This window comes from Carlito syrichta, unplaced genomic scaffold (assembly GCF_000164805.1).
Source record: "Carlito syrichta isolate Samal-C Ts95f unplaced genomic scaffold, Tarsius_syrichta-2.0.1 Scaffold308147, whole genome shotgun sequence".
NCBI lineage: Eukaryota > Metazoa > Chordata > Mammalia > Primates > Tarsiidae > Carlito > Carlito syrichta.
This window is the reverse complement of record NW_007252243.1, coordinates 315605-337130: the sequence shown is the minus strand read 5'-3', so window position 1 is coordinate 337130 and position 21526 is coordinate 315605. Positions and strand designations below refer to the sequence as shown.

The following is a 21526-nucleotide window of genomic DNA, read 5'->3' as shown; positions in this document are numbered from 1 at the left end:
GTCAGTCTAACACTTTAAAATGTATTTATTTTATCGCAGTCTCTTTGGAAAGTTAAAGTATAATTATGTTTTCATTTTTAATATATAGAAACTTAACTTCAGCTCATTGATTTTGATTCTGTTAAGGAAAATAAAGGTTATCATAACTAAGAATGATTCCTTACAAACAAAATAAAACAAAAACCCAGTTAACTAATCATCTGAACAAACAAGAAGCATTTTAAACTACATTAACTGAATAATCCCAGACAAAAAGGTGCCGGCATACAGGAGTGCCTTGGTTTACTTGAACTGATCCTCCAAACCAGTAAAAAAAAAAAATGAGGTCCATATTCAAAGTTAGGTACTATTTTATGCATACATTCAAACAAATATCAACTTTCACTAGACTTTCAGAGAAACCTTGAATAGGAAAGAGTCAGAGTATGTGTCTTGATTTTGCAGAACATATTTATAATAGCTACTATATAAACATTCCATTGTTTCAATTTTTGACTCAACCAATACTGTGAGCTTGAAAGAATCATTTATATGAACAAAACAGAATGTAAATCTTATGAACACTGATAACAAAAAATAAAAGTGCAGATGACAGGGGTTGGGAATTGTTAGTGGATGGGGAGAACTGAAAAGAAGTGTTAATATCCATGCTTTACAAACTAGAATACCAAAAAGTACTCCACAGTTGATTTAAAAAGAAATAAAGATGTCATTTTATTAAATTATGTTACAAAGTTAATCAATAAAAGAATTAAAGATGTTGGAATATAACTATGTTTAATAGCACTCCTACAAAGACCTGTCTATATTTGCTATCTTTTTTTGATTGATAAATAAAATTGTTTATATCTATTTCTAATTCTTCCATCTTTTTCTACTGTAAAGATTCCAATCAAATTATGACAGTAAGTACTCCACTGAAATAGCTCTCATCAAAATCTCCAGTGCAAAATCCTGAGGTCAGCTTTCCATACTCACCCTACTTATAGGTAACAATCTATGTAGCTGAGGTCCTATAAATAATGATTAGAAGCACAAACATGGGAATCAGATTGCCTGGATTCAATTACAGCTTAGTCTCCGTGAAACTTCGTGCAATTTAATTGTCCTCTCCATTTTCAGTTTCCTTTTCTAAAAAGTAATATTAAGGATACAGTACTGGTATTATAGGACTGCCATGAGGATTGAGAATGATCACCTATTTATAATGGCAACTAGAACATAGAAAGGCATATATAGTATGACTATTGATCTCTCTCTCCTCCTTGGAACATCCTTCACTGGCTTTCAGGGATGTAAGCTTCTCCTGGTTTTCTTCCTATTTTAAAGGCTAACTCTTTTGGGAACACCTATACCAGATCTTGCGATCTCCCTGATCTCTAAACATTGGTGGATCCTGATCCAAGGCCTCAATTCTCTTCCTCATCTATGCACAGATGTTGATGACTTTATCATGTCTAATCTCATAGCTTTTTATGATTTCTATATGCTCATGTCTCCATAATTTTTATTTATAGGCTACATCTGTCCCTTAAATTCCAGTCTTGCAATTTCAATGGCCATCTCAATAATCCTCTAGATAAATCTCTTTGGTGCTTCAAAATTGACATCTGACTTTTTCTCTACCTTCTCCTTCCATTTTTTTTTTTTCATTTCAGCAAATGGAAACATCACCTTTCTAACAACTAAGACTACATGGCAGTTGAGGGAAACTGCTAGGGGAGAAAAGGGCACTCATCAATAAGAAGGGTACCTGCATAATCAACGTTTGTATACCTAACCCTGAGTAGTACTCCACATCTTTAAAAAAAATTAGCCTGGTATGGTGGCATATGCCTGTAGTTCCAACTACTTGGAAGACTGAAGAGGAAGGATCGCCTGAACCCAGCAGGTTAATGCTGCAGTGGCCGTGAGTGTGCCATTGCACTCCAGCCTGGGCAACAGAGTAAGACTGTCTCCAAAAAAAACAAAAGAAAAAAGAAAAAAAAAACAAAACAAAATATCCAAGATAATTAATGAGTTGATCTCTGTGTAGTTAGTCTGGACTTGAGTAGGGCTGAGTATTATTAGGCTTTGTTAATGAAAATATTATTACTTTGAATTATTTTTGTATATTTAATAAAACTTAGAAGTGAATTGCAGAGACGTGATTAGAGAAAAAGCAAAGGAAGAACAATGATGAGCCTGACTTAAAGTTTCTAATGTGGGTCAATATATTATATTATACATGTGATATGATCTTCAAGCGGGAGAAGGAAAGAGAAAACAGCTGACTTGAATGTCTATTATATGTTAAGTATTGTGCTAAGTAAGCATTTTATATAAAAATTCATGTGGAATCCTCATCACCCTTATGAGGAAGTTACCACCATTCCAATATTAGAGGTAACAGCACTGGTATTTGAGCAGTATGAAATCACTTGTCCTATGCTACTCTATTGAGAATTGGCAGGCCGGACTCAAAGCCACATATAGCTATTTGAAAATAACCAACACTATATAGATGAGTTTTCATCCACAAGAACAGAAGCACCAGTGTTTGACAAGCTTTTTAAATAGTGGAATAAAAACATAGAACATAACCAAAATGTGTGCACATGTGTACACACACACACACACACACACACACACACACACACACACACACACACCTTTTTTCATTGCTCTCTTTTGACATTATACTTTCTTGGTTTCCTAATTAAATTAAGAATCAATTCTTTCTCTTCAATTTTTTCTCTTTAGCAATGAAAAAAAAATTCTGCTTAAAAAAAAAAGTTTTATAAATGTCCCTCTTCTTTTTTGTTTTGTTTTGCTAAAAGCTTAATTGATTCACTGACTTTTTAAAAGAGCACACAACAGGCCACAACACAGAACTGAATTTAGGAACTAATTGAAGCCAGGTTCGTGAGGGCTTAAATTACTAGAGCCTTCCTGTCATCTTAAATTAAACTTCCTTATATACTCTTCAAGATTTATAACCCTTGGCCAAAAAGCTGTAAACCGTCCCAGTTTCAGAGTGAATGTCTCAGAAGGAAATGATGTTTCCTGGAAAAAAACCCTGGAAGGCAAATGTCCTCAATGGGACGATGTTTCCAAGAGCAACGTGTGTGGTAGGGCTCACAGGATCCTTGGAAAGGGGCAGCAGAGGGAACAGACAAGTCACTCATAAAACATGTACTCAGGGATTTTGCAACTTAACTTGTGAGTCCTGTAGGGGCAAGTTCATCTTAACTGAAAGGGGACACATTCTTGATTGGCTCCCACAAAATCAAACACAGAAGGGCAAATGCTCATCTGAGGAGATCATACTCTCTGCAGTTCACAGAATAACTCTTTTAAAAATTCAGAATGATTTATCTTTATGACTGTGTTTGCCAGCCACTTCTGTCATCTATCTATGTAATTTCTTACCTCTACTTTTACATTCAATTCTCTACATGTTTTATTTTATAAAACATAAAAGTAAAATAATGATTCATGTATCTTAATGACCACTATTTGTGAGCTGGTAAAATTCACCAACTATAACAGGATGAATCACTAATGATAACAGGATGGAGTCATTTCATAATCAAGTCAAAATGAAGCTAAATGACTCATTTTAAGAAAAATCACCTTTTTAATCTTTTAGCAAATAGAAAAGCTCATCACCTTAAAACTTTGTGTATTACTAGATCAGTGCATTAAAAAAATACATCTTCATTTTATTAGTTTTTCTTCACTATAATATTTTACAAGTTAGTCTCAGAAAAATCATGTATTCATTGACTGGGTATCATTAGCTGGTATGTGTCAGGTACTACACAGGGTTTTAGAGGAACTGAACTTCCTCTTGTCAACTAGAACTCTAGTGGTAAAAATGCAACATATAAAAACTAATGTTTGAAGAAATATCCTAAATGCCTAAGACATAGTTACTGATGAAAATGATTTTTATGAGTTTGAAAATAATAGGAATAATTTTTACCTTGTTTTCTAAAATAAAAAATAAGATTCCTTCATCTCTCAGTTAATACCTATGATATCAACTCTTACATAAGATTTTAGCACTTTATATTAAGACAGTTCTCTTATTTTTCCATTTGGTTGGAGAGAGAGCCTTTTCTCTATTCTTTTCAAAACAAAAAAGTAAGAAATGTAAAAAGAACTGGGTTTTAAGTGAATGCAAACAGGATACTTTGTATTTTGTAATATAGTAAGATGTTTAATCTTTAGCCACGTAAAGTTCATCCAAGAAGTACCTCCATAGAAAAAATCTAATTTTATATTAAATATACTCAAATTTTTGAGAATTTATTCATTTTTGATAATTATTCAATGACTTGATAATCAAGCCTTTATAACTCCAAATATAATCAAATACTTCTTTGTGATGGATTTAAGAAATTTAGAATCTGAGTCCCAGCTTTACTTTAATATAGACACTGTATTAATATGGATATTTTAATAGAAGCAAATAATTCAAGTCAAATGATAAAGCTGATTAAGGATCAAGAAACAAGATTTCCCTCACAAGTCATTAATGAAAACCACATAAAGGTGACCATTAATCCAGAGGTATGTGACTTTAAGTAGTATTTTCTCCCTTATATTGTTAAATTATTTTTGACAAGAGAAGGGCAATTATTTACGTTAATATGATTTATTCACAAAATGAATTAGTAATCTGAACATCCTAAGGACAATGGTTTTATGTCAGATTAGCTATGGCATCAATATTTGTTATCAGTATATAATTAAAACTTTGAACAAAAAGGCAAAGCATGCTTTATTAGTTGCAAATTTAATAGATGTATTGTTTCTAGATCAGTTATCTTATATGGATTATCTAAGCAACACATATTGCTATCCTCACAGTGCTTACTTTCTAGAGTGCAGGAAGTGAAGATTATGAACAATGAGTATAATAAATAGGTAAATTGTAAGTTAGAGGATAATTATAGCTATGGAAAAAAGAGGAAATGTATAGATGAGTACAACAGGTAGTGCAAATGAACAGACTCTAATATTAAAAGCAAGGTGTGTCATTGAGAAGGGACATGTGAGCAGTTGACTTGAAGGAGACGCGTGAGATAGTCATGTGACTATTGGGGAAAGAGCATTCCAGGCACAGGGACTGGCTAGAGCACGTTCTAAGGTGGGAGCAAGTCTTGGCTATTTGAGACCATTCCAGGGTTTTGAGCATGGGAGTGACAAGTGCCAGGTAGTGTTTTATAGGTACTGACTCATTTATCCCGTAAACAACCTCATTAGTGCCCTTTTTAATTCCTTCTGAACAAATATGAAAACAGAAGTAGGTAAGTTGCCTAGATCATCCAATTAGTAGGTAGTGAAATTGGATCCAAGTTCTGGCAGTCTGATTCCAGAAGTAAACTCTTCATACTTCAAGCTCCAGGTGCCATGTGAATAGGACACATACATGCACACTTATGTACACACATCATTCAAATGTACACATATGCAAACACACCTACACACTCTAAACGCATACACAAAAGTTTAGGGAGAGCAGAGAGTATAGAAAAGAATTTGGTATCCACACTCTATTCACTCCTCTTGATCCATGTTTTATCTCTTGTATATTTTGCTTGTTAACCATTAAATCAAAACTTATGTTTAAATGAAAGATGTTCCAATTGATTGAATACATCTGGAGTTATTTTCAAAACAGCAAACCAAATTAAATATTCTTAATGTATAAAATAAATGTTGTAAAATATATATACAATTATGCCTATTTATTTTAAACAAAGAGAACAAAGCAGAAACATTCTTATTTAACTGAAACAATGTGCCCTAAGACATTTTATGAGTCTACAGAGAAAAATATAATAGTATTTTTTGGCTAAATATCCAGAAAAATATAGCAAGCTATCATTTAAACTATTTACTTGAGCCGGGCTTGGTGGCTCAGCCTGTAATCCCACGCTTTGGGAGATTGAGGTGAGTGGATTGCCTGACCCCGCGGGTTCGAGACCCACCTGGGCAACTTGGCAAGACGTCATCTCTACAATAAATCAAGAAATTAGCCGGATGTGGTAGCGCGCACCTGTAGTTCCAGCTACTTGGAAGGCTGAGGCGGAAGGATCGTCGGAGCCCACAAGTTGAGGCTGCAGTGACCGGGAGCAGCCACTGCACTCCAGTCTAGGTGACAGAGTAAGACTCCAACTCAAAAAAAAAAAAAACAACCAAAAAAAAAGAAAAAAAAACTCAGACAACCATTTACTTGGAAAGAATTTTGAAATCAATAGAAAGTCATTATATTAATAAATCATGATTTATAACTCACACCTCCAGCCAATAAAGATAAATGTATCACTAGAATTTTTTCTTCTACATTAATTATCTTGATCTTAAAACATAGAAACTATATTAATTTCCTACATATTTTATCACATGAGTTTTTGAAAAATGCTTTTATAATATTGATTGTTATAGGTAAGTCCACATAAATTCTAATTCACACATTTATTCTTAATTTATAGACTAATATACTAAATCTATATGAATGAAAATGAGTAATGATATACAAAATATAATTTCATTCAAACATATAATGAATTATATAAATACTAAGACTTTTAACTCTTGTATATCAGAGTCATGAGTACTGCTTTTAATAAAGCTAGTACTGCTCTACAGACATATTTATTCAATTCAAAAAGTAATTAAATCCAAATTATCAGAAGAAAAATTATCTAACAGTCTACCTCAGTCTTAAAGGTCACTGGTGAAAACAATACTATTTATATCCTTGTAATGAAAAATAAGACATCCTGCCCCAAGATGGTATAAAACCATGTTTCTTATGTATAGTTTCATATTTTAAACTATTCTACAGTTTCCTAACAGCCATGTATATCTAGCAGGAACAGAAAAATAAATATTTCCCCCCGAAGACTCATAACCACCGAGAAATTTCAAGCAAGAAATTCCACATGGCAGATATAGAAGAAGATTGAAGTAAAGTAATGACAAATGATATTCCATATCACTTCCAGAGTCAACATGCTTCATACAAAATCACTTTATTTCTTTTATTTTTTTTTCAGCTGCTATTCTCGCTTCTTGTTCATTCAAATTGCTTAAATCAAACTCTAGACAATATTATTTCTGGCTCTTTTCAAAATCTATCTCTTTGTATCAATCATCCACATAAAAAACAATAATAAATAAAACATTATGTTTCCCATTTTCCACCTCTCTATGCTTAAGGAAATCCAAGAAACTTACCCTATAGAGATTTATTTTTCACTTTGACTCCTGTACACTCTTACTTGACATAACCAAAAGCCAAGACAAGCTCAGAGAACAGAAGTAACTACATTATTGAATAATGAAAAATATTCCCCATCATCCATGAACTTTATATTTATATGCTGTATTTTTTGGTAAAATTATAATTTTTCTTTATTGATTTAAAAAACTCACTGTTGAGCCTTCCAAAAGGAATCAAATTTAGCCATACAGAGAAAAAAATATTGCTTATATGAAATGAGAAACAAGGTCCATAGAGGGCTGGTTGATAGATGAAAGAGAAGATGGTTTCTGAAAAGTTGAAAAATTGACAGTAAGTGGGAGGTGGTTTGTAAATGTATTTTGGAAATTTATCTTAATATTTGAGTCATTTCTAGTTACCAAACTCAAGGCTAACTTAGGATTATTAGGTTTCAAGTTTGGCTTCTAAGATGAAAAAAGTTAAATATTTACATTTGCTTTATATACATATATATATGTATGTATGTATATATATATATATAGACACACACACATATATATATTCTTGTCATGTTTTATTAAGTAAGAATGTCAGGACGGCATTGAACATAAATAGTTACAGTGGTCATCCTGCCTAGTTCCTAATCTTAGAAAGAAAGCATTCAATATTTTATTAGTAAGTATGATGCTAAATGTGAGTTTTTTGTAGGTGGGCTGCATCTATTTGAATACATTTTATTGTTAAAAAATTTTAGAATTGTGGGGTACATGTGAGGATTTGTTACATAAGTATATTGTGTGAAGGTGAGGTTTGGGCTTCTGTAGTGGGCATGGCATTCCCCTCAGTAGAGGGCATGGTAGTCAATGGGTAGTTTTGTAATGTGTATATATATATATTTTAAGTTGATAAAAAGTATTTTCACATCCTCCTTCCTTAAGAAAAATATAACAGCTACTTACATAACAGAGCTAACTAACCCACACTACAGTCATTGTTTAGGAACAAATTGTAGCAGTTTGCATGAAACTTCATTTCATGAATAATTTTGATATGTCAACTAGGCGGGGCTACAGTCCAACTTCTTTAATCAAATACTAATCTAGGTGTTGCCGTGAAGATATTTGGGGGATGTGATTAAAGTCCATAATCAGTTGACTTTCAGTAAAGGATATTATCGTAGATAATCTGGATGAGTTTGATTCAACCACTTGGAAGAATTTAAAAGCAGACCTGAGGATCTCTTGAGAGCAGACCTTTTACCTGTGTATTGCAGTTTCAGCTCATGATAAGAACTACTCTTCAGATTTCAGAGTTGCTGTGCCAGTCCCCACAATCATGTAAATGAATCCTGAATTCTTCACAGCACATCTGTTACTATGTATCTCTTACTGGCTGTATTTCTCTGATTGAATGCTGACTGATACAATTTCATATTGGGAGTGAGGGGGGCTTCAATGAAGAGGGAAGGAAGTTGCCATGATTTGGGAGCACCTTGCCCCAGGCTGTGTCTACATGTACCAAAAGACTCAAGCCAGACAAACATACATGTATTTGTATATAAATACACACACACACACACACACACACACACACACACACACACACACACACACAAATCTCACATTGCAAACAGCTTGCTCCCAAATCTCAAACTCCTATGTTTAACGGACCTGAAATTTTTGACAGACTTAATTAATCAAAGGCAACAATGAAAGATTACTACATAACAGGAGACTAGGACTCAATACACATTCTAGATATTAATTCGTAGAAGAAAGTAACCATGCTACATGACTTACACCGAAGACATTTCACAGTTTGATAGAAAGTAACAATCATCGTTAAAAAACAAGTAAAATATTTCATCTAAATAACGATAGGTGCTGCTTGTCCAACCAAAAGAAAGGGCTTTTAACTTCTATTACAGTAGTCAAATAATCCCATCACACTGATATAAAAATAGAAGTATGTTTTTGAAACTCATAAACAATAACTTGTTCAAAACATGGTGTATTTAGATAAATTGGGTTTAAACACATTCCATGCTTCCCTTCCTTACCTGGACTGCATATCTTGCTGGGTTTTGGCCTGACCAGCTTCCTGCTGAGGAGGAGCGTGAGTGACTCGCTGCTGGAGTTCCACCAAGGACTGATAGTACTGCTGCTGATGGTGCTGTTGCTGCTTGTAGCGAGACAAACTGAAAAACAATCCTAGAATGGCTTTTAAGTTTCCATTTCTTATTTCTGTGTCAAATGGAAAATACAAAAGAATTATCATATAAATGGGATGTTCTTGTTAAAAGTTGAAATTCTAGAGATAATTCTCTAAAATTAAATTTATGAAGATAGAGATATAACTTGTTTCCCTTAGTCACAGATTCAAACAAATCTGAATTTCTGAAACATGATGACATTTCCAAATAGTTTAGAATTTCAGAGAGAGAACAAACCGATGGAGGGTAGAGGGTAGAAAACAAAGCTCACTCAAAAGATATATTCTTTGCTGACTCTGAACTACAATTTTTCTCAAGTTGGCTTCTTCTTGGTAATGACTGGGTTCTCTCTCTTGGGCTAATCATTTGATTTAGCATGCTGCTTTCTTCACAAATATACACAGCTGTTACCAACAGCTATGAACCAACAGTTCATAGCTGTGGCTATGAACTGGAGAAAGTAAGCCACTTAAATGTTGGTTTTCCTGCATTTATATAAATATTGATGTTGTGTGTGCACTTCATAGTACCAACTGGATTTATAGCAATAAATATTCCTTCTAAATCACTCACCCCCAATTTATTTATGCATATATAAATGCAAATAGTTTCTAAATATATATATATATATATACACATATCAAAAGATATATATGCATGTAATTATATAGCTTCCAAAAAGCAGAGTCATATCAATTTTAATGATCAATTCATTAATTTTTAATGTATGCTATTATTTAAAAAATAATAAAGATCAACTTACATGACATTAGATAACATAAATGAATCAAAGGGAAATCTTTGTTCTAACTGATGGAGCTCCTGTGTAAGTTTTTAAAATATTGAATTAAAAATATTAAATTCACAAGCAGACTACATGTATGTAACTTTTTCACCTGTAGTTACAAATTAAAAATTAAGAAAAGAGAAGGAAGTAAAGCTTGCAAGAAAGCTACACAACTTGCAATCATATTTTAAATAAAACTTGCTGTTGGTAATAAAATACACCCTCCTCTGAGATCAAGGTTTTGTGTCCCCCTTGGGAGTTTAGAAAAATTAACAAACTATTTAGATTTCTTGTTCTCTGATAGTTTATTATGTAACCTAAACTATGCAGTGAAATCATTCATATAAAGTGAACCTCTGAGGTGTGCTATTTTTCTCACAGACTTTTCTCACAATTTCCCTCATATTGAAGGGTTGGCTTGATTGACTAATCTAAAGCTACAGTGAGAAACAGTTCATTCTCGCCTATAAACTTGAATGATATTTTAAAGGTTTTAATATTTTTCTTGTTTTATTATTATGCATGCTCAATTTAGAAAATCATCCCGAGTACTTACATATTTTTAAAAGTTGAATATAGCAATAGGCTCATGTTAATAAAGACTGTCAAGTGAGAAGGAAAATACATAAAATTGAAAGAATGACAGCATGTCTAGCCTGCCTTTAACCACTTAGAAGGCAATATATTTTCTTTGGGAATTTTATATAAATGTTATTCTAAGCAACAAAACTACTAGTTAGGTGTGAACCTAATCTTTTGGACATTAAATGTGTAATTTAATTATATATCATTGTACATTAATATAAAAGAAATGCAAATATCATTTAGTGTTCTTAAGCATAGAAAATTTTATCTTATATATGACAAACTTTTGCAAATTTTTGCTAGCTTTATATATGAAAAAAGTTTTTAAAATGATGAAAACTAGTTCAGTTTTTTCCTACTTTGCTACTTTTCAATTTGAATGATGAACTTTCAAACCCTTAATGATTTAAAACCTTATATATAATAGTTATTAATGCTGTTAGTGCTAATTATTTAAGAATTAATACTTATTTAGACTTACCAAATATTTTGACTATCACTACTAGACTGAATATATTACAGAAATGTTATTGATAAAATAATATTTCAGCATTAATGATACTACTTTACCTGTGTTTATATCCATCACTTATATAATCATGAATCCACCTACTTAAGAATTTTTAAATACTACAAACCAGAAATAAAAGATATTTCATTGATTCACTCCCTCTCCCATATACTTGTTGATAAAAAGAACAGTTCTGGCAAAATATGAAAAATATTTAAATAATGAAAGCATACATGAATAATCATGTTAATGCTTCTACTGTTTTGGAAATGTTACCAGTTTCCTTTATTGTATGAAGGAGCTATATAGTCCAACATTACATTTCATACAGTATGAAACACTACATTCCTTACCATATGAACATTGATGTCACTTGTGACAATACAAGTCTTCTTGTTCTTACCTTCAGCAGATAGACCTTGAACATTTACTCCTCGGGCTGCTAGAAAACTAAGGCAGACATCAACATTTTCAATCTGCAATATGAAAAGCAGTGAAAAAGCAACTTAGAGGATTATTTCTTAGTAAATACATGAGTTAAAATGAAACCAAAGGAAAAAAAGATAAAGAATGAATACTTTACATTCATTGCATGCTAGAGGTCTTTACCAGGGTTTAACTAGAATTATTTTGGCTAATTGCAGGATGAATATAAAGCTTTCATTGTCCAGTTTGGTACTTTCAAACAATTCATAAAGGCCTGACAAAGAATGGCATTCTTGGAGATTAGCAACCCACCTACTTAACATAAAACTGGATTTTGTGCTTTTCAAATAAATCTTGGTGAAAGCATACATACAGGATGAGCCTGTTGCATGTGTGAGTCTTAGAATGTTAGGATGTGGGCAATAGAGATTCAACCAGTAACACTTGTTAAGTATGTCAAAAGATAAGATGGAGAAAGGGTTTATGTAACAAGTGAAGCATGTTTTCACCCCAAATCATAGAATATTATTATTATTATTATTATTATTTTGAGTTGAGATCTCACTCTAACGCCCAGGCTGGAGCTCAGTGTCATGCTCATGACCACTGTAGCCTCAACCTCGGGTGATCCTTCCCCTCAATCTTCCAAGTAGCTGGAACTACAGGTGCGTGCCAGCTAGATCTTAGCTGGTCTCAAACCCCTGGGCTTAAGCGATCCTCTTGCCTCCATCTCCCAAAATGTTGGGATTACAGGCATGAGCCACCATGCCCAGTTGCAAACCTTAATTTTAAAAATTGTATTTATTTATAGAGTGGAGTAATTCTCTGATTAAATATGTTTCCTTTGCTATTTTAAAAAGGTGATGTTCACAGTATTAAAATAGTTGGTTTCGATATGATTACCAGCTTGTAACCAGTTAGGAAGAGAAGCAAAAAGTGAAATGACTGATTTATATTAATTAAATGAGTGATTTCAACATTGGCTATGACATTATGCAGCAATTATACAGCTACAACTTTTAATAGGAGTGTAGAAAGCTAGACAGTTCCATTTCTTTGTGATTCATCTCCCTGGGTTTTTTGGTATTCCATATAAATCTTGAAATTCAAAAGCAAATAAAAGATTTAAGGTTAATAACTTGACAAGGTATTATTTTCTATCGTGTTAAATTCTCATCAAAAGCTATGAATAAATACACACAAATTCTTCCAGTGTCCTTCCTAGCTTAGCTTCATAACAAGGTCAAAATGTCTCAAAGAAAATAAAAAGAAAAAAATGAATACAAAGTACACAAACTACTTTGATTCATTTTAAAACGTAATTTCGTGTATAAATTAAATTTAAGTAATAATATCCAAAGGAATGTTTTTTGCTTAAAGATGACCACAACATGATCTAGTGAATATTATCCTAACCATCAGCATCTGAATATCCACTGAAGCTACAATGCTAAAATACATATCCAATTATTTTCTTTCTTCTTGTTTTACTCTGCTACAGAAATAAGATTATGTAAGGAAAGAAAGAAGGAGAAGGGATAACAAGTACTGAGGCAAATTGGAAATTCTATGATATTCAATCAAATTATTCTTTTAAATGTATCTTTTTGAAGTCCATTAAAATAAAAAAAGCCAAATAATTATTGTAGCTTAATATTAAGAAAGAGAATAGTATTAAACATTTTAAATGATTGCAATAACAGTCCTGATGTTATTAATTTTATAGCAATTATGTGCCTTTTATAGAAAGGAAGAAGATTTCTGACTCAAACATGTAATTTGCTACAAAGTGTTGACAGGATATTATTGACTAAATTTTAGTTACATTTATTATACATGAACAGACAAGTTCACCAAAAAATCCAGAAGAAGTTAACACATAGAGTTCATAATTAAATTCATTACATAATATTTTTAGTTTACCAGTTAACCAGCATATAAAATAAACTGCCTAGATTAGATGTTGGAGACACAAATCTCTGTTAGCATACACTGCAATTATAAAAGGAAAATAAAAGGGCCCTAATAGAAGAAAAAAATCTTTAAAATATACCATTCATTACTTTCAAATCTATTTATCAGGAGCATTCGACCTTTTGTACTATTCCCTTATATCAGTCATTATGTGCATTAACAACTTAAGATATGTTCATCCAGTTCCCCATTAACAGCATAGTAGCCCAGCAACAGATTAAGTACTTGAATACATAGTTTCCAATATGACTATTAAAGTCTAGTTTATTAGACTTTATTTATTCAGCAATGTTTGTTTATTGATCACAATTAATTTTCCAACAATGTAATTTTTCCCTACTTAATATCAGGTTATCTAGAAATTCAGGCATACTTGTTAGTACATACTATGCTACACTTTTTACACAGCAAAGAAAATTACAATAAAAAGAAATGGCTTTGAGAGACATTGTTAATTGTCATTTACATAGTCTTCTCACAGAGGTATACTTTAAAACAATTTGAGTGGACTTTTTAATGATAAAATAATATTCTTTGTTAGCAATGATTTTATTTCAATAGATTCTAAACATTATTTTGTCACCATCCCTGTTTCTTTAAAATAGATTGTCTGATAGAAATTGAAGATGTGTCCTGTGTATGAGAGGGGCGTGAGTGAACTTGACACACTCTGGATCAATTCTCCCCTCAGCTGCATGCAAGTCATTGGTCCCACAAGGGAGGAGTCCCAATCAGGGCACAGAGGCAGATGACCGGAGCCCAAATGTAATGGGGAACAAACCTGTGTTCAGACAGCTTCCAGTGCACCTTCCACCACTGGAGCCCAGGAGCTGGCTCCCAGGCTGTGAAAGTTTGCCTGTAGATTAAACTTTTCTGGCACCCACCACCAATATGTGGGGGTCAACCACATACCCAGATCAGAACGATCAAATGCTGAGCAAGGACTTTAATGGGGAGGGAGCAACATGAAAGACACCTGAAGTCATTCCTCCTAGGGAGGTATCTGGGCTGCAAACCATAAACCAGCAGACAAGGGGCCCATCCCCCACCTGTTCCCAGCAGAGAACTTGCAACAAATCTGAAAGCCAAACCAACTGGACTAACCACAGGAAAAACTCTGCAGCAGAGGTAAATTTTTCAGGGTGGAGAGCACAGAGCAGAAGTGAGTGCCCTCTCTCTCTTATTGGGTGTTCTACATTGTACAACAGAAAGGGCCATTAACAAACTTCAGAGTAACAAAACCAAAAAGGAAAGATAGGGAAGAGTTGCTCTTCACAGATGGGGGAGGGGGGAAGTCCACAGAAAATTTTTGGAATCTTAAAGAGACAACACCGGAAAAAGCAACTATCAGTGCACAAAAAAATGGAAGCCCCACAGAATGACCTGTCCCATATGACAGTCACAGAACTCAGGGATTGGTTGGTTAAAATGAATAAAGAGAACTACAAGAAACTACAAGTGAAATTCACCAAACATGTACAAGAATTAAAAGTGAAATGGACCAATTTCGAAAAGGACCATTCTGAAATACTGGAAATGAAAAACTAAGTCCTAGAAGTTAGGAAGTAGGATCAATCAGGCAGAAAAAAGAATTTCAGAGCTTGAAGACCAACATATGGAATGAATCCAATCTGTCAAAAACATAGGAAAAAAGCTCAGAAAGAATGACCAAAGCCTCTGAAAGATGTGGAACTATGTAAAAAAACAAAATCTACACCTGACCAGTATCCCTGAAACAGAAAGGGAAACTGAGAACACATAGAAAAAGCATTCCATGAAGTCATCCAAGAAAACTTCTCACATCTCACTAGAGAGGTGACCATTCAAGTGCAAAAGATTCAGAGAACCCCTGAAAGTTATGACAAGAGGATACCATCCCCAAGACACATAGTAATCTGTCTCCACAAAGTAAGCATGAAAGGAAAAATCTTAAAGGCAGTAAGAGAGAAAGGTCAGACCACCTACCAGAATTGCTCAAGACTTATCTTCAGAAACACTACAGGCCAGAAGAGACTGGAGTCCCATTTGTAATGATCTCAAAGACAAGTAATTTCAGCCAAGAATTTTCTACCCCACCAAGATAAGTTTAATCAGTGATGAAGAATAAATTTCTTCCCAGAAATCCAATGCAATGCCAGTACAATATGATGCCAATATGAGAACATGCTGCCTCCAGAACAGTCCATCAGGAGATGCTTCAGAAGGTGTTGAACACAGAAAAAAAGAAGTCATACCCATGAAAAAAAGTACAGGTAAGCACAGAGTTAAGTGAGCATATAGATCATCTACAAAAATGACAATACACAGATACATAATTACAAAAGTAAAAAGGAAGCAAAGCAACCTCATAAGAGCCCTATGACAGTGATTAACTCTCACATTTCAATAATTAATTTGAAAACAAATGGACTGAAAGTACCAGTGAAGAGGCAAAGAATGGCAAACTGGATAAAGAAGCATGATCCAACATTCTGCTGCCTCCAGGAAACTCATGTCATTGTAAAGGACACCCATAGGTTCAAAGTTAAAAGCTGAAAAATGACCTTTCAGGAAAATGGGAAACAGAAAAGAGTAGGGCTAGCTATTCCAATATCAGACAAAGCAGACTTCAAACCATCAAAGTTAAAATGGACACCGAAGGACACTACATAATGATAAAAAGCTCAATCCATTGTCAAAAAATATCCATCCTAAACATATTTGCACTCAAAACATTAACAAAAGTTTTATAAAACTACTAAGTAAACTAAGGGAGGACATTGACACTTACACAATCAAAGTTGGAGACCTCAATACCCTGCTAACAAACCTAGATATATCAGAGGCAAAAAACCAACAAGAAGATTCAGTACTTTAATTCAACACTTGATCAAATGGACTCAATAAACATCTACGGAATACTCCACCCAACAACTACAGAGTATACATTTTATTCATGAGTACATGGAACATACTCCAAGATCAATCAGATTCTCAGACATAAATCAAGTGTGAACAAATTTCAGAAGGTCAGAATAATACCTTGTATCTTCTCAGATCACAGTGAAATAAAATAAATATTGCCACCAACAAGATCCCCCCAGAACACACAAAAATATGGTCACTAAACAACATGCTGCAACAACTCCTAAGTCAACACAGAAACCAAGACAGAAATGAAAAGATTCGTGGAAACAAACAAAAACAAAGACACATCTAATCAGAATCTCTGGGATGCTATGAAAACAGTGTTAAGAGGAAAATTCATAGCATTACACGTGCACATCAAGAAAATAGAAAGATCACATATAAACACCATAATGTCACAACTAAGGGAGCTGAAAAGGCTAGATCATCTAAAACTTAATTTCAGCAGAAAAATTCAGAGCATTAAGATAAAGTCACAGTTGTAGGATATAGAAGACAAGAATATCACAGAAAGGATCAGTCAGACAAAAATTTGGTTCTTTGAAAGGATAAATAAGATTGATGGACCCCTAACCAGATGGACCATAAAAGAGAGAAAGTCCAAATAAGCACAATTAGAAGCAAAAACATGAGGTCACAACTGATCTTGAAGAAATTCAAAAGATTATTAGAGATTACTATGAATATCTGTATACAGATAAACTAGAAAATCTAAAGGAAATAAAGGACTTTCTGACATCATACAACCTCCCAAGTTTGAAACAAAAAGAAATTAAAACCCTAAACAGACCAAAAGCAATAGAGGAAATTGACTCAGTCATAAGAAACTTCCCTGTTTTAAAAAAAAAAAACCCTTGACCAGATGACTTCTAAGCTGAATTCTATAAGACATTCAAGGAGAGACTGATGTCAACCTTACTGAAAATATTCCAGACAGTTGAGAACGAGGGAATTTTCCCTAACTCATTTTATGAAGCTAATTACCATACCAATACCCAAACATGGCAAAGACCCACCAAGGAAAGAGAATTATGGGCCAGTCTCCTTGATGAACTTAGATGCAAAAATTCTCAACAAGACTCCAACAAATTGAATCCAACAACACATCTCAAGGGCTTCATTCCTGGGATGCAGGGCTGGTTTAACAGTCACAAGACCATAAATCTAATTCAGCACATTAACAGATGTAAAACCAGGAACCCACATGATTATCTAATTAGATGCAGAAAAACATTTGACAAAATCCAGCATCCCTTCTTTATAAAAAAAAACAAAAAAACAAAAAAACTCAAGCACCAAGTCATAGAAGTAACATTCCTCAAAACAATAAGCACCATCTATGATAAACCCACAGTTGATGTTTTGCTCAATGGGAAGAATCTGGAACCATTTACCCTAAGAACAAGAACAAGACAAGGATGCCCACTCTCATCTTTTGTACTCAACATAGTGCTGGAAGTCCTAGCCAGAGCAATTAGGCAAGAGGAGGAAATCAAGGGTATTCAAATAGGAAAAGAAGAGGAAGTTAAGCTATTTCTCTTTGTAGACAATATGATTCTATTCCTAGAAAACCCTAGGGAGTTTGTCAAAAGCCTCCAAACACTTATAAATGACTCTGGTAAGTCTTGAGTTACAAAATCAACATGCAAAAGACAGTTGCATTTCTATATACCTGCAACAAGGAGGTGGAGAATCAAATAAAAACATAATTCTATTCACAATAGCCACAGACACACAAAAAGAAATACCTTGGCATCCACTTAACTAGAGAAGTGAAAGACTTTTACAATAAGAACTACTAACACTGCTCAAATAAATCAAGGATACCACAAACAAATGGAAAAACATCCCAGGCTCATGAATTGGAAGAATCAGTATTGTCAAGATGTCTATCCTACTCAAGGCAATCTACAGATTCAATGCAATATCCATCAAATTACCAACATTTTTTTTCACAGACATGGAATTGACAATATAGAAATTCATAAGAAAACATAAAAGAGCACCAATTATCAAAACAATTCCCAGCAAAAGGAAAATAAAGCAGAAGTTATCATACTTCCAGACTTTAAATTTTATCACAAAGCTTCAGTAAACAAGGTGGCATGGTATTGGTACAAAAATAGAAACACAGACCAGTGCAACAGGACAGAGATTCAGGAAGTGAAAACACAGTATCTTAGCTCATCCTCAACAAAGCCACCAATAACAATCTTTGGGGAAAGGAGACCATATTTAGCAAATGGTGCTGGGAAAACTGACTAATCACATGTAGGAGAATGAAATTGGATCCCTACATATCACCAAATACAAAAATCAGCTGAAAATTGATCAAGGTCCTAATGAAAAATATAAGAATTCTTATAAAATATAAGAATAATATAGGAAAACATAGGAACATCCTTCTGGACATTGGAGTAGGCAATGAATATATGACCAATTCCCCAAAAGTGGATGCTTCAGAAGCTAAATAGACAGGTGGTACCTCATCAAGCTGAAAAGCTTTGGCACAACAAAAGAAAACAACATGAGGGTAAAAAGACAACCCACAGAATGGGAAAAAATTTGCAAATTATGTATCTGACAAAGGCTAACATCCAGGATCTACAAGGAACTCAAACAAAGTGAAAGGAAAAAAAACCTAACAACTCCATTTAAAACGTGGGCAAAAGACATGAACAGACACTTCTCTAAAGATGAAATACAAGCAGTCAACAGACACATGAAAACATGCCCAGCATTCATCAGAGAAATGCAAAACTACAATGAGATACCACCTAATTTTGGTGAGGATGGCTGTCATTAATAAGTCAAAACAAAACAAAACAAAAAATCAGGTGCTGGCGTGGGTATGGAGAAAAGGGAACACTTCTGCCTGTTAGTGGGAATGTTAGGCTAGTTCAACCTCTATGGAAAGCAGTGTGCTAATCCCTACAAGAACTAAAAACTGATATTCCATATGATCCAGTAATCCTTCTTTTGGGAATATATCTGAAGGAATATAAGTTGCTCTACCATAAAGATACTTGCACATGCATATTTATTGGTGCACTATTCACAACAGCAAAAACATGGAACCAAACCCTGCTGCCCATTGAAAGTGGATTGGATAAAGAAAATGTGGTACATATACACGATGGAGTACTATGCAGCCATAAAGAAGAACAAAATCATGGTCTTCACAACAACTTGGATGCAGTTGGAGATCATCATACTACGTAAACCATCACAGAAAAAAAGAATGAAATACTGCATGTCCTCACCCATAAGTGGGCCCTGATCACTATTCTCGTTAGCACAAGGGTGAGATCAGCAATCGCTGTGCACTGTTAGGGGAGGGATAGAGGGAAGGAAGAGGATGGAGGGCATGTGACAGCACAAAGGGTACCTGGTTCACTACCAGGAGATTTAGGGCCACCTAGAAGCCTATGTGCAGTCTACCTGTGTAGTAAATCCACACTTGTACCCAACAACTCTATAATAAATAAATAATTTTTTAAAACAAAATTAAATAAAATAGGTTGCCCTTAAACATTTCTCAAACAGGCCTACTATAAACACTGTTTTAATTACTTTTTCCCCTATTAAACCACAATTGTTCTTCAGACTAAGAACTTCTAATCTTTTTTGGTAACTTACAAACAGATTAAATGATTTTACCGTCAGAGTCAAGTAATTGAAGTCAGTTTTATTTTTCCTCAGTATTATCTGAATCAGGTATCCAATGCAGTATCAAAATTCAAATCACTTTTATTTCAAGTCAAATTTTAATTAGAGTGACTTCATGAACTGTACCTTAATAAAGCATTTTCTAAAATTATTGACTGTGACCCATAGCAAGAAACATGTTAAGCAGTACAACCCAATATACATATACATAAACATAATGAAACAAAAATTTCATGGAATGATACTTAACCTTACTCAATTCAAGTCACCGTAATGGATTCTGTTACCTTGCACTGTTTTCTATTCAATCTATGCAAATGTTGGTTAAAATCCACTAGACAGATTTCAGGATGTATTAATAAGTGATAATCCACAATTTTAAAAACACTGCCCTAAAGAAGATCAGAGCATTGTCACGACTACATTGCCTTTTTTTGCAGAGGGAGGGGAAATAGGGGCCAGCTATATTCAATGGCTAATAAGAAAGTAGAAAATCATCCTCAGAAGCAAGATATCTGCAAATTTTTGACTAAATCAGTTAACCCACACAGAAAAAAGATTCAAACTATGATTTTGTAATCATACATTAATTTATAAATAATATGTCCCTACATCTAGTATCTGAAAAATAAATTTACATTTTTTCCTCAGTCCACTTTGGTTTATCTAGACACAAAAAATGTTAAAGAAAAAAGGACCAGTTGAAATTGGAATCATTCTTTGATAAGCAACCAGTTATTTGACCAATTTAACTAACTGTTTCTAAATTTTTAGGTTATTTGACAAAAGTTGGTCTTTTCTTAAGCATTCTTTCTCTTCACTCCTCCTATTTGGTTTGTGAGCATATAGAGTCTCTATCAACTGAGATGAAAAAGAACATGAATGGATGTAGAAAATTTATTTTCGGTCATGTTGGTCAGTCCATTAAACATCCAAATGGAGATATTTACTAGAAAGTTGGACATACAGTCCAGAGCTCAATTGAAAGGCTTAAGGGTAAAAATCTAAACTTGATGAACATCCCTCAAATTTATGGTACTTAAAGGTTTGTGGCTTTAAATACATACAGACGGTATTTTAAGTCTTGAGGCCATATTAAATCACCAAAAGTATATAGATATAACAGAGAAGAAAAACAAACATTGAGAACTGGAAAGAAGAGGAGAAACCAACAGAAGAGATGAGCAGAAACCACCAGTAAAGTTGAAGGAAAATCACGAGTGTATGGGGTACAAA

The 21526-nt window shown here is 33.7% G+C and overlaps 1 protein-coding gene across 1 annotated transcript in view; it reads right to left on the bottom strand.

Annotated features, from left to right (window-relative positions):
- LOC103267481 (neuron navigator 3-like) overlaps positions 1 to 21526 on the bottom strand; it is a 120235-nt gene that overhangs the window by 43417 nt on the left and 55292 nt on the right. The window contains exons 2-3 of the mRNA XM_021716064.1: positions 11718 to 11790; positions 9279 to 9462 (exon numbers count right to left, since the gene is read on the bottom strand). Of these exons, the coding sequence (XP_021571739.1) occupies positions 9279 to 9462; positions 11718 to 11790 (257 nt within the window). The remainder of the gene's footprint in view (positions 1 to 9278; positions 9463 to 11717; positions 11791 to 21526) is intronic.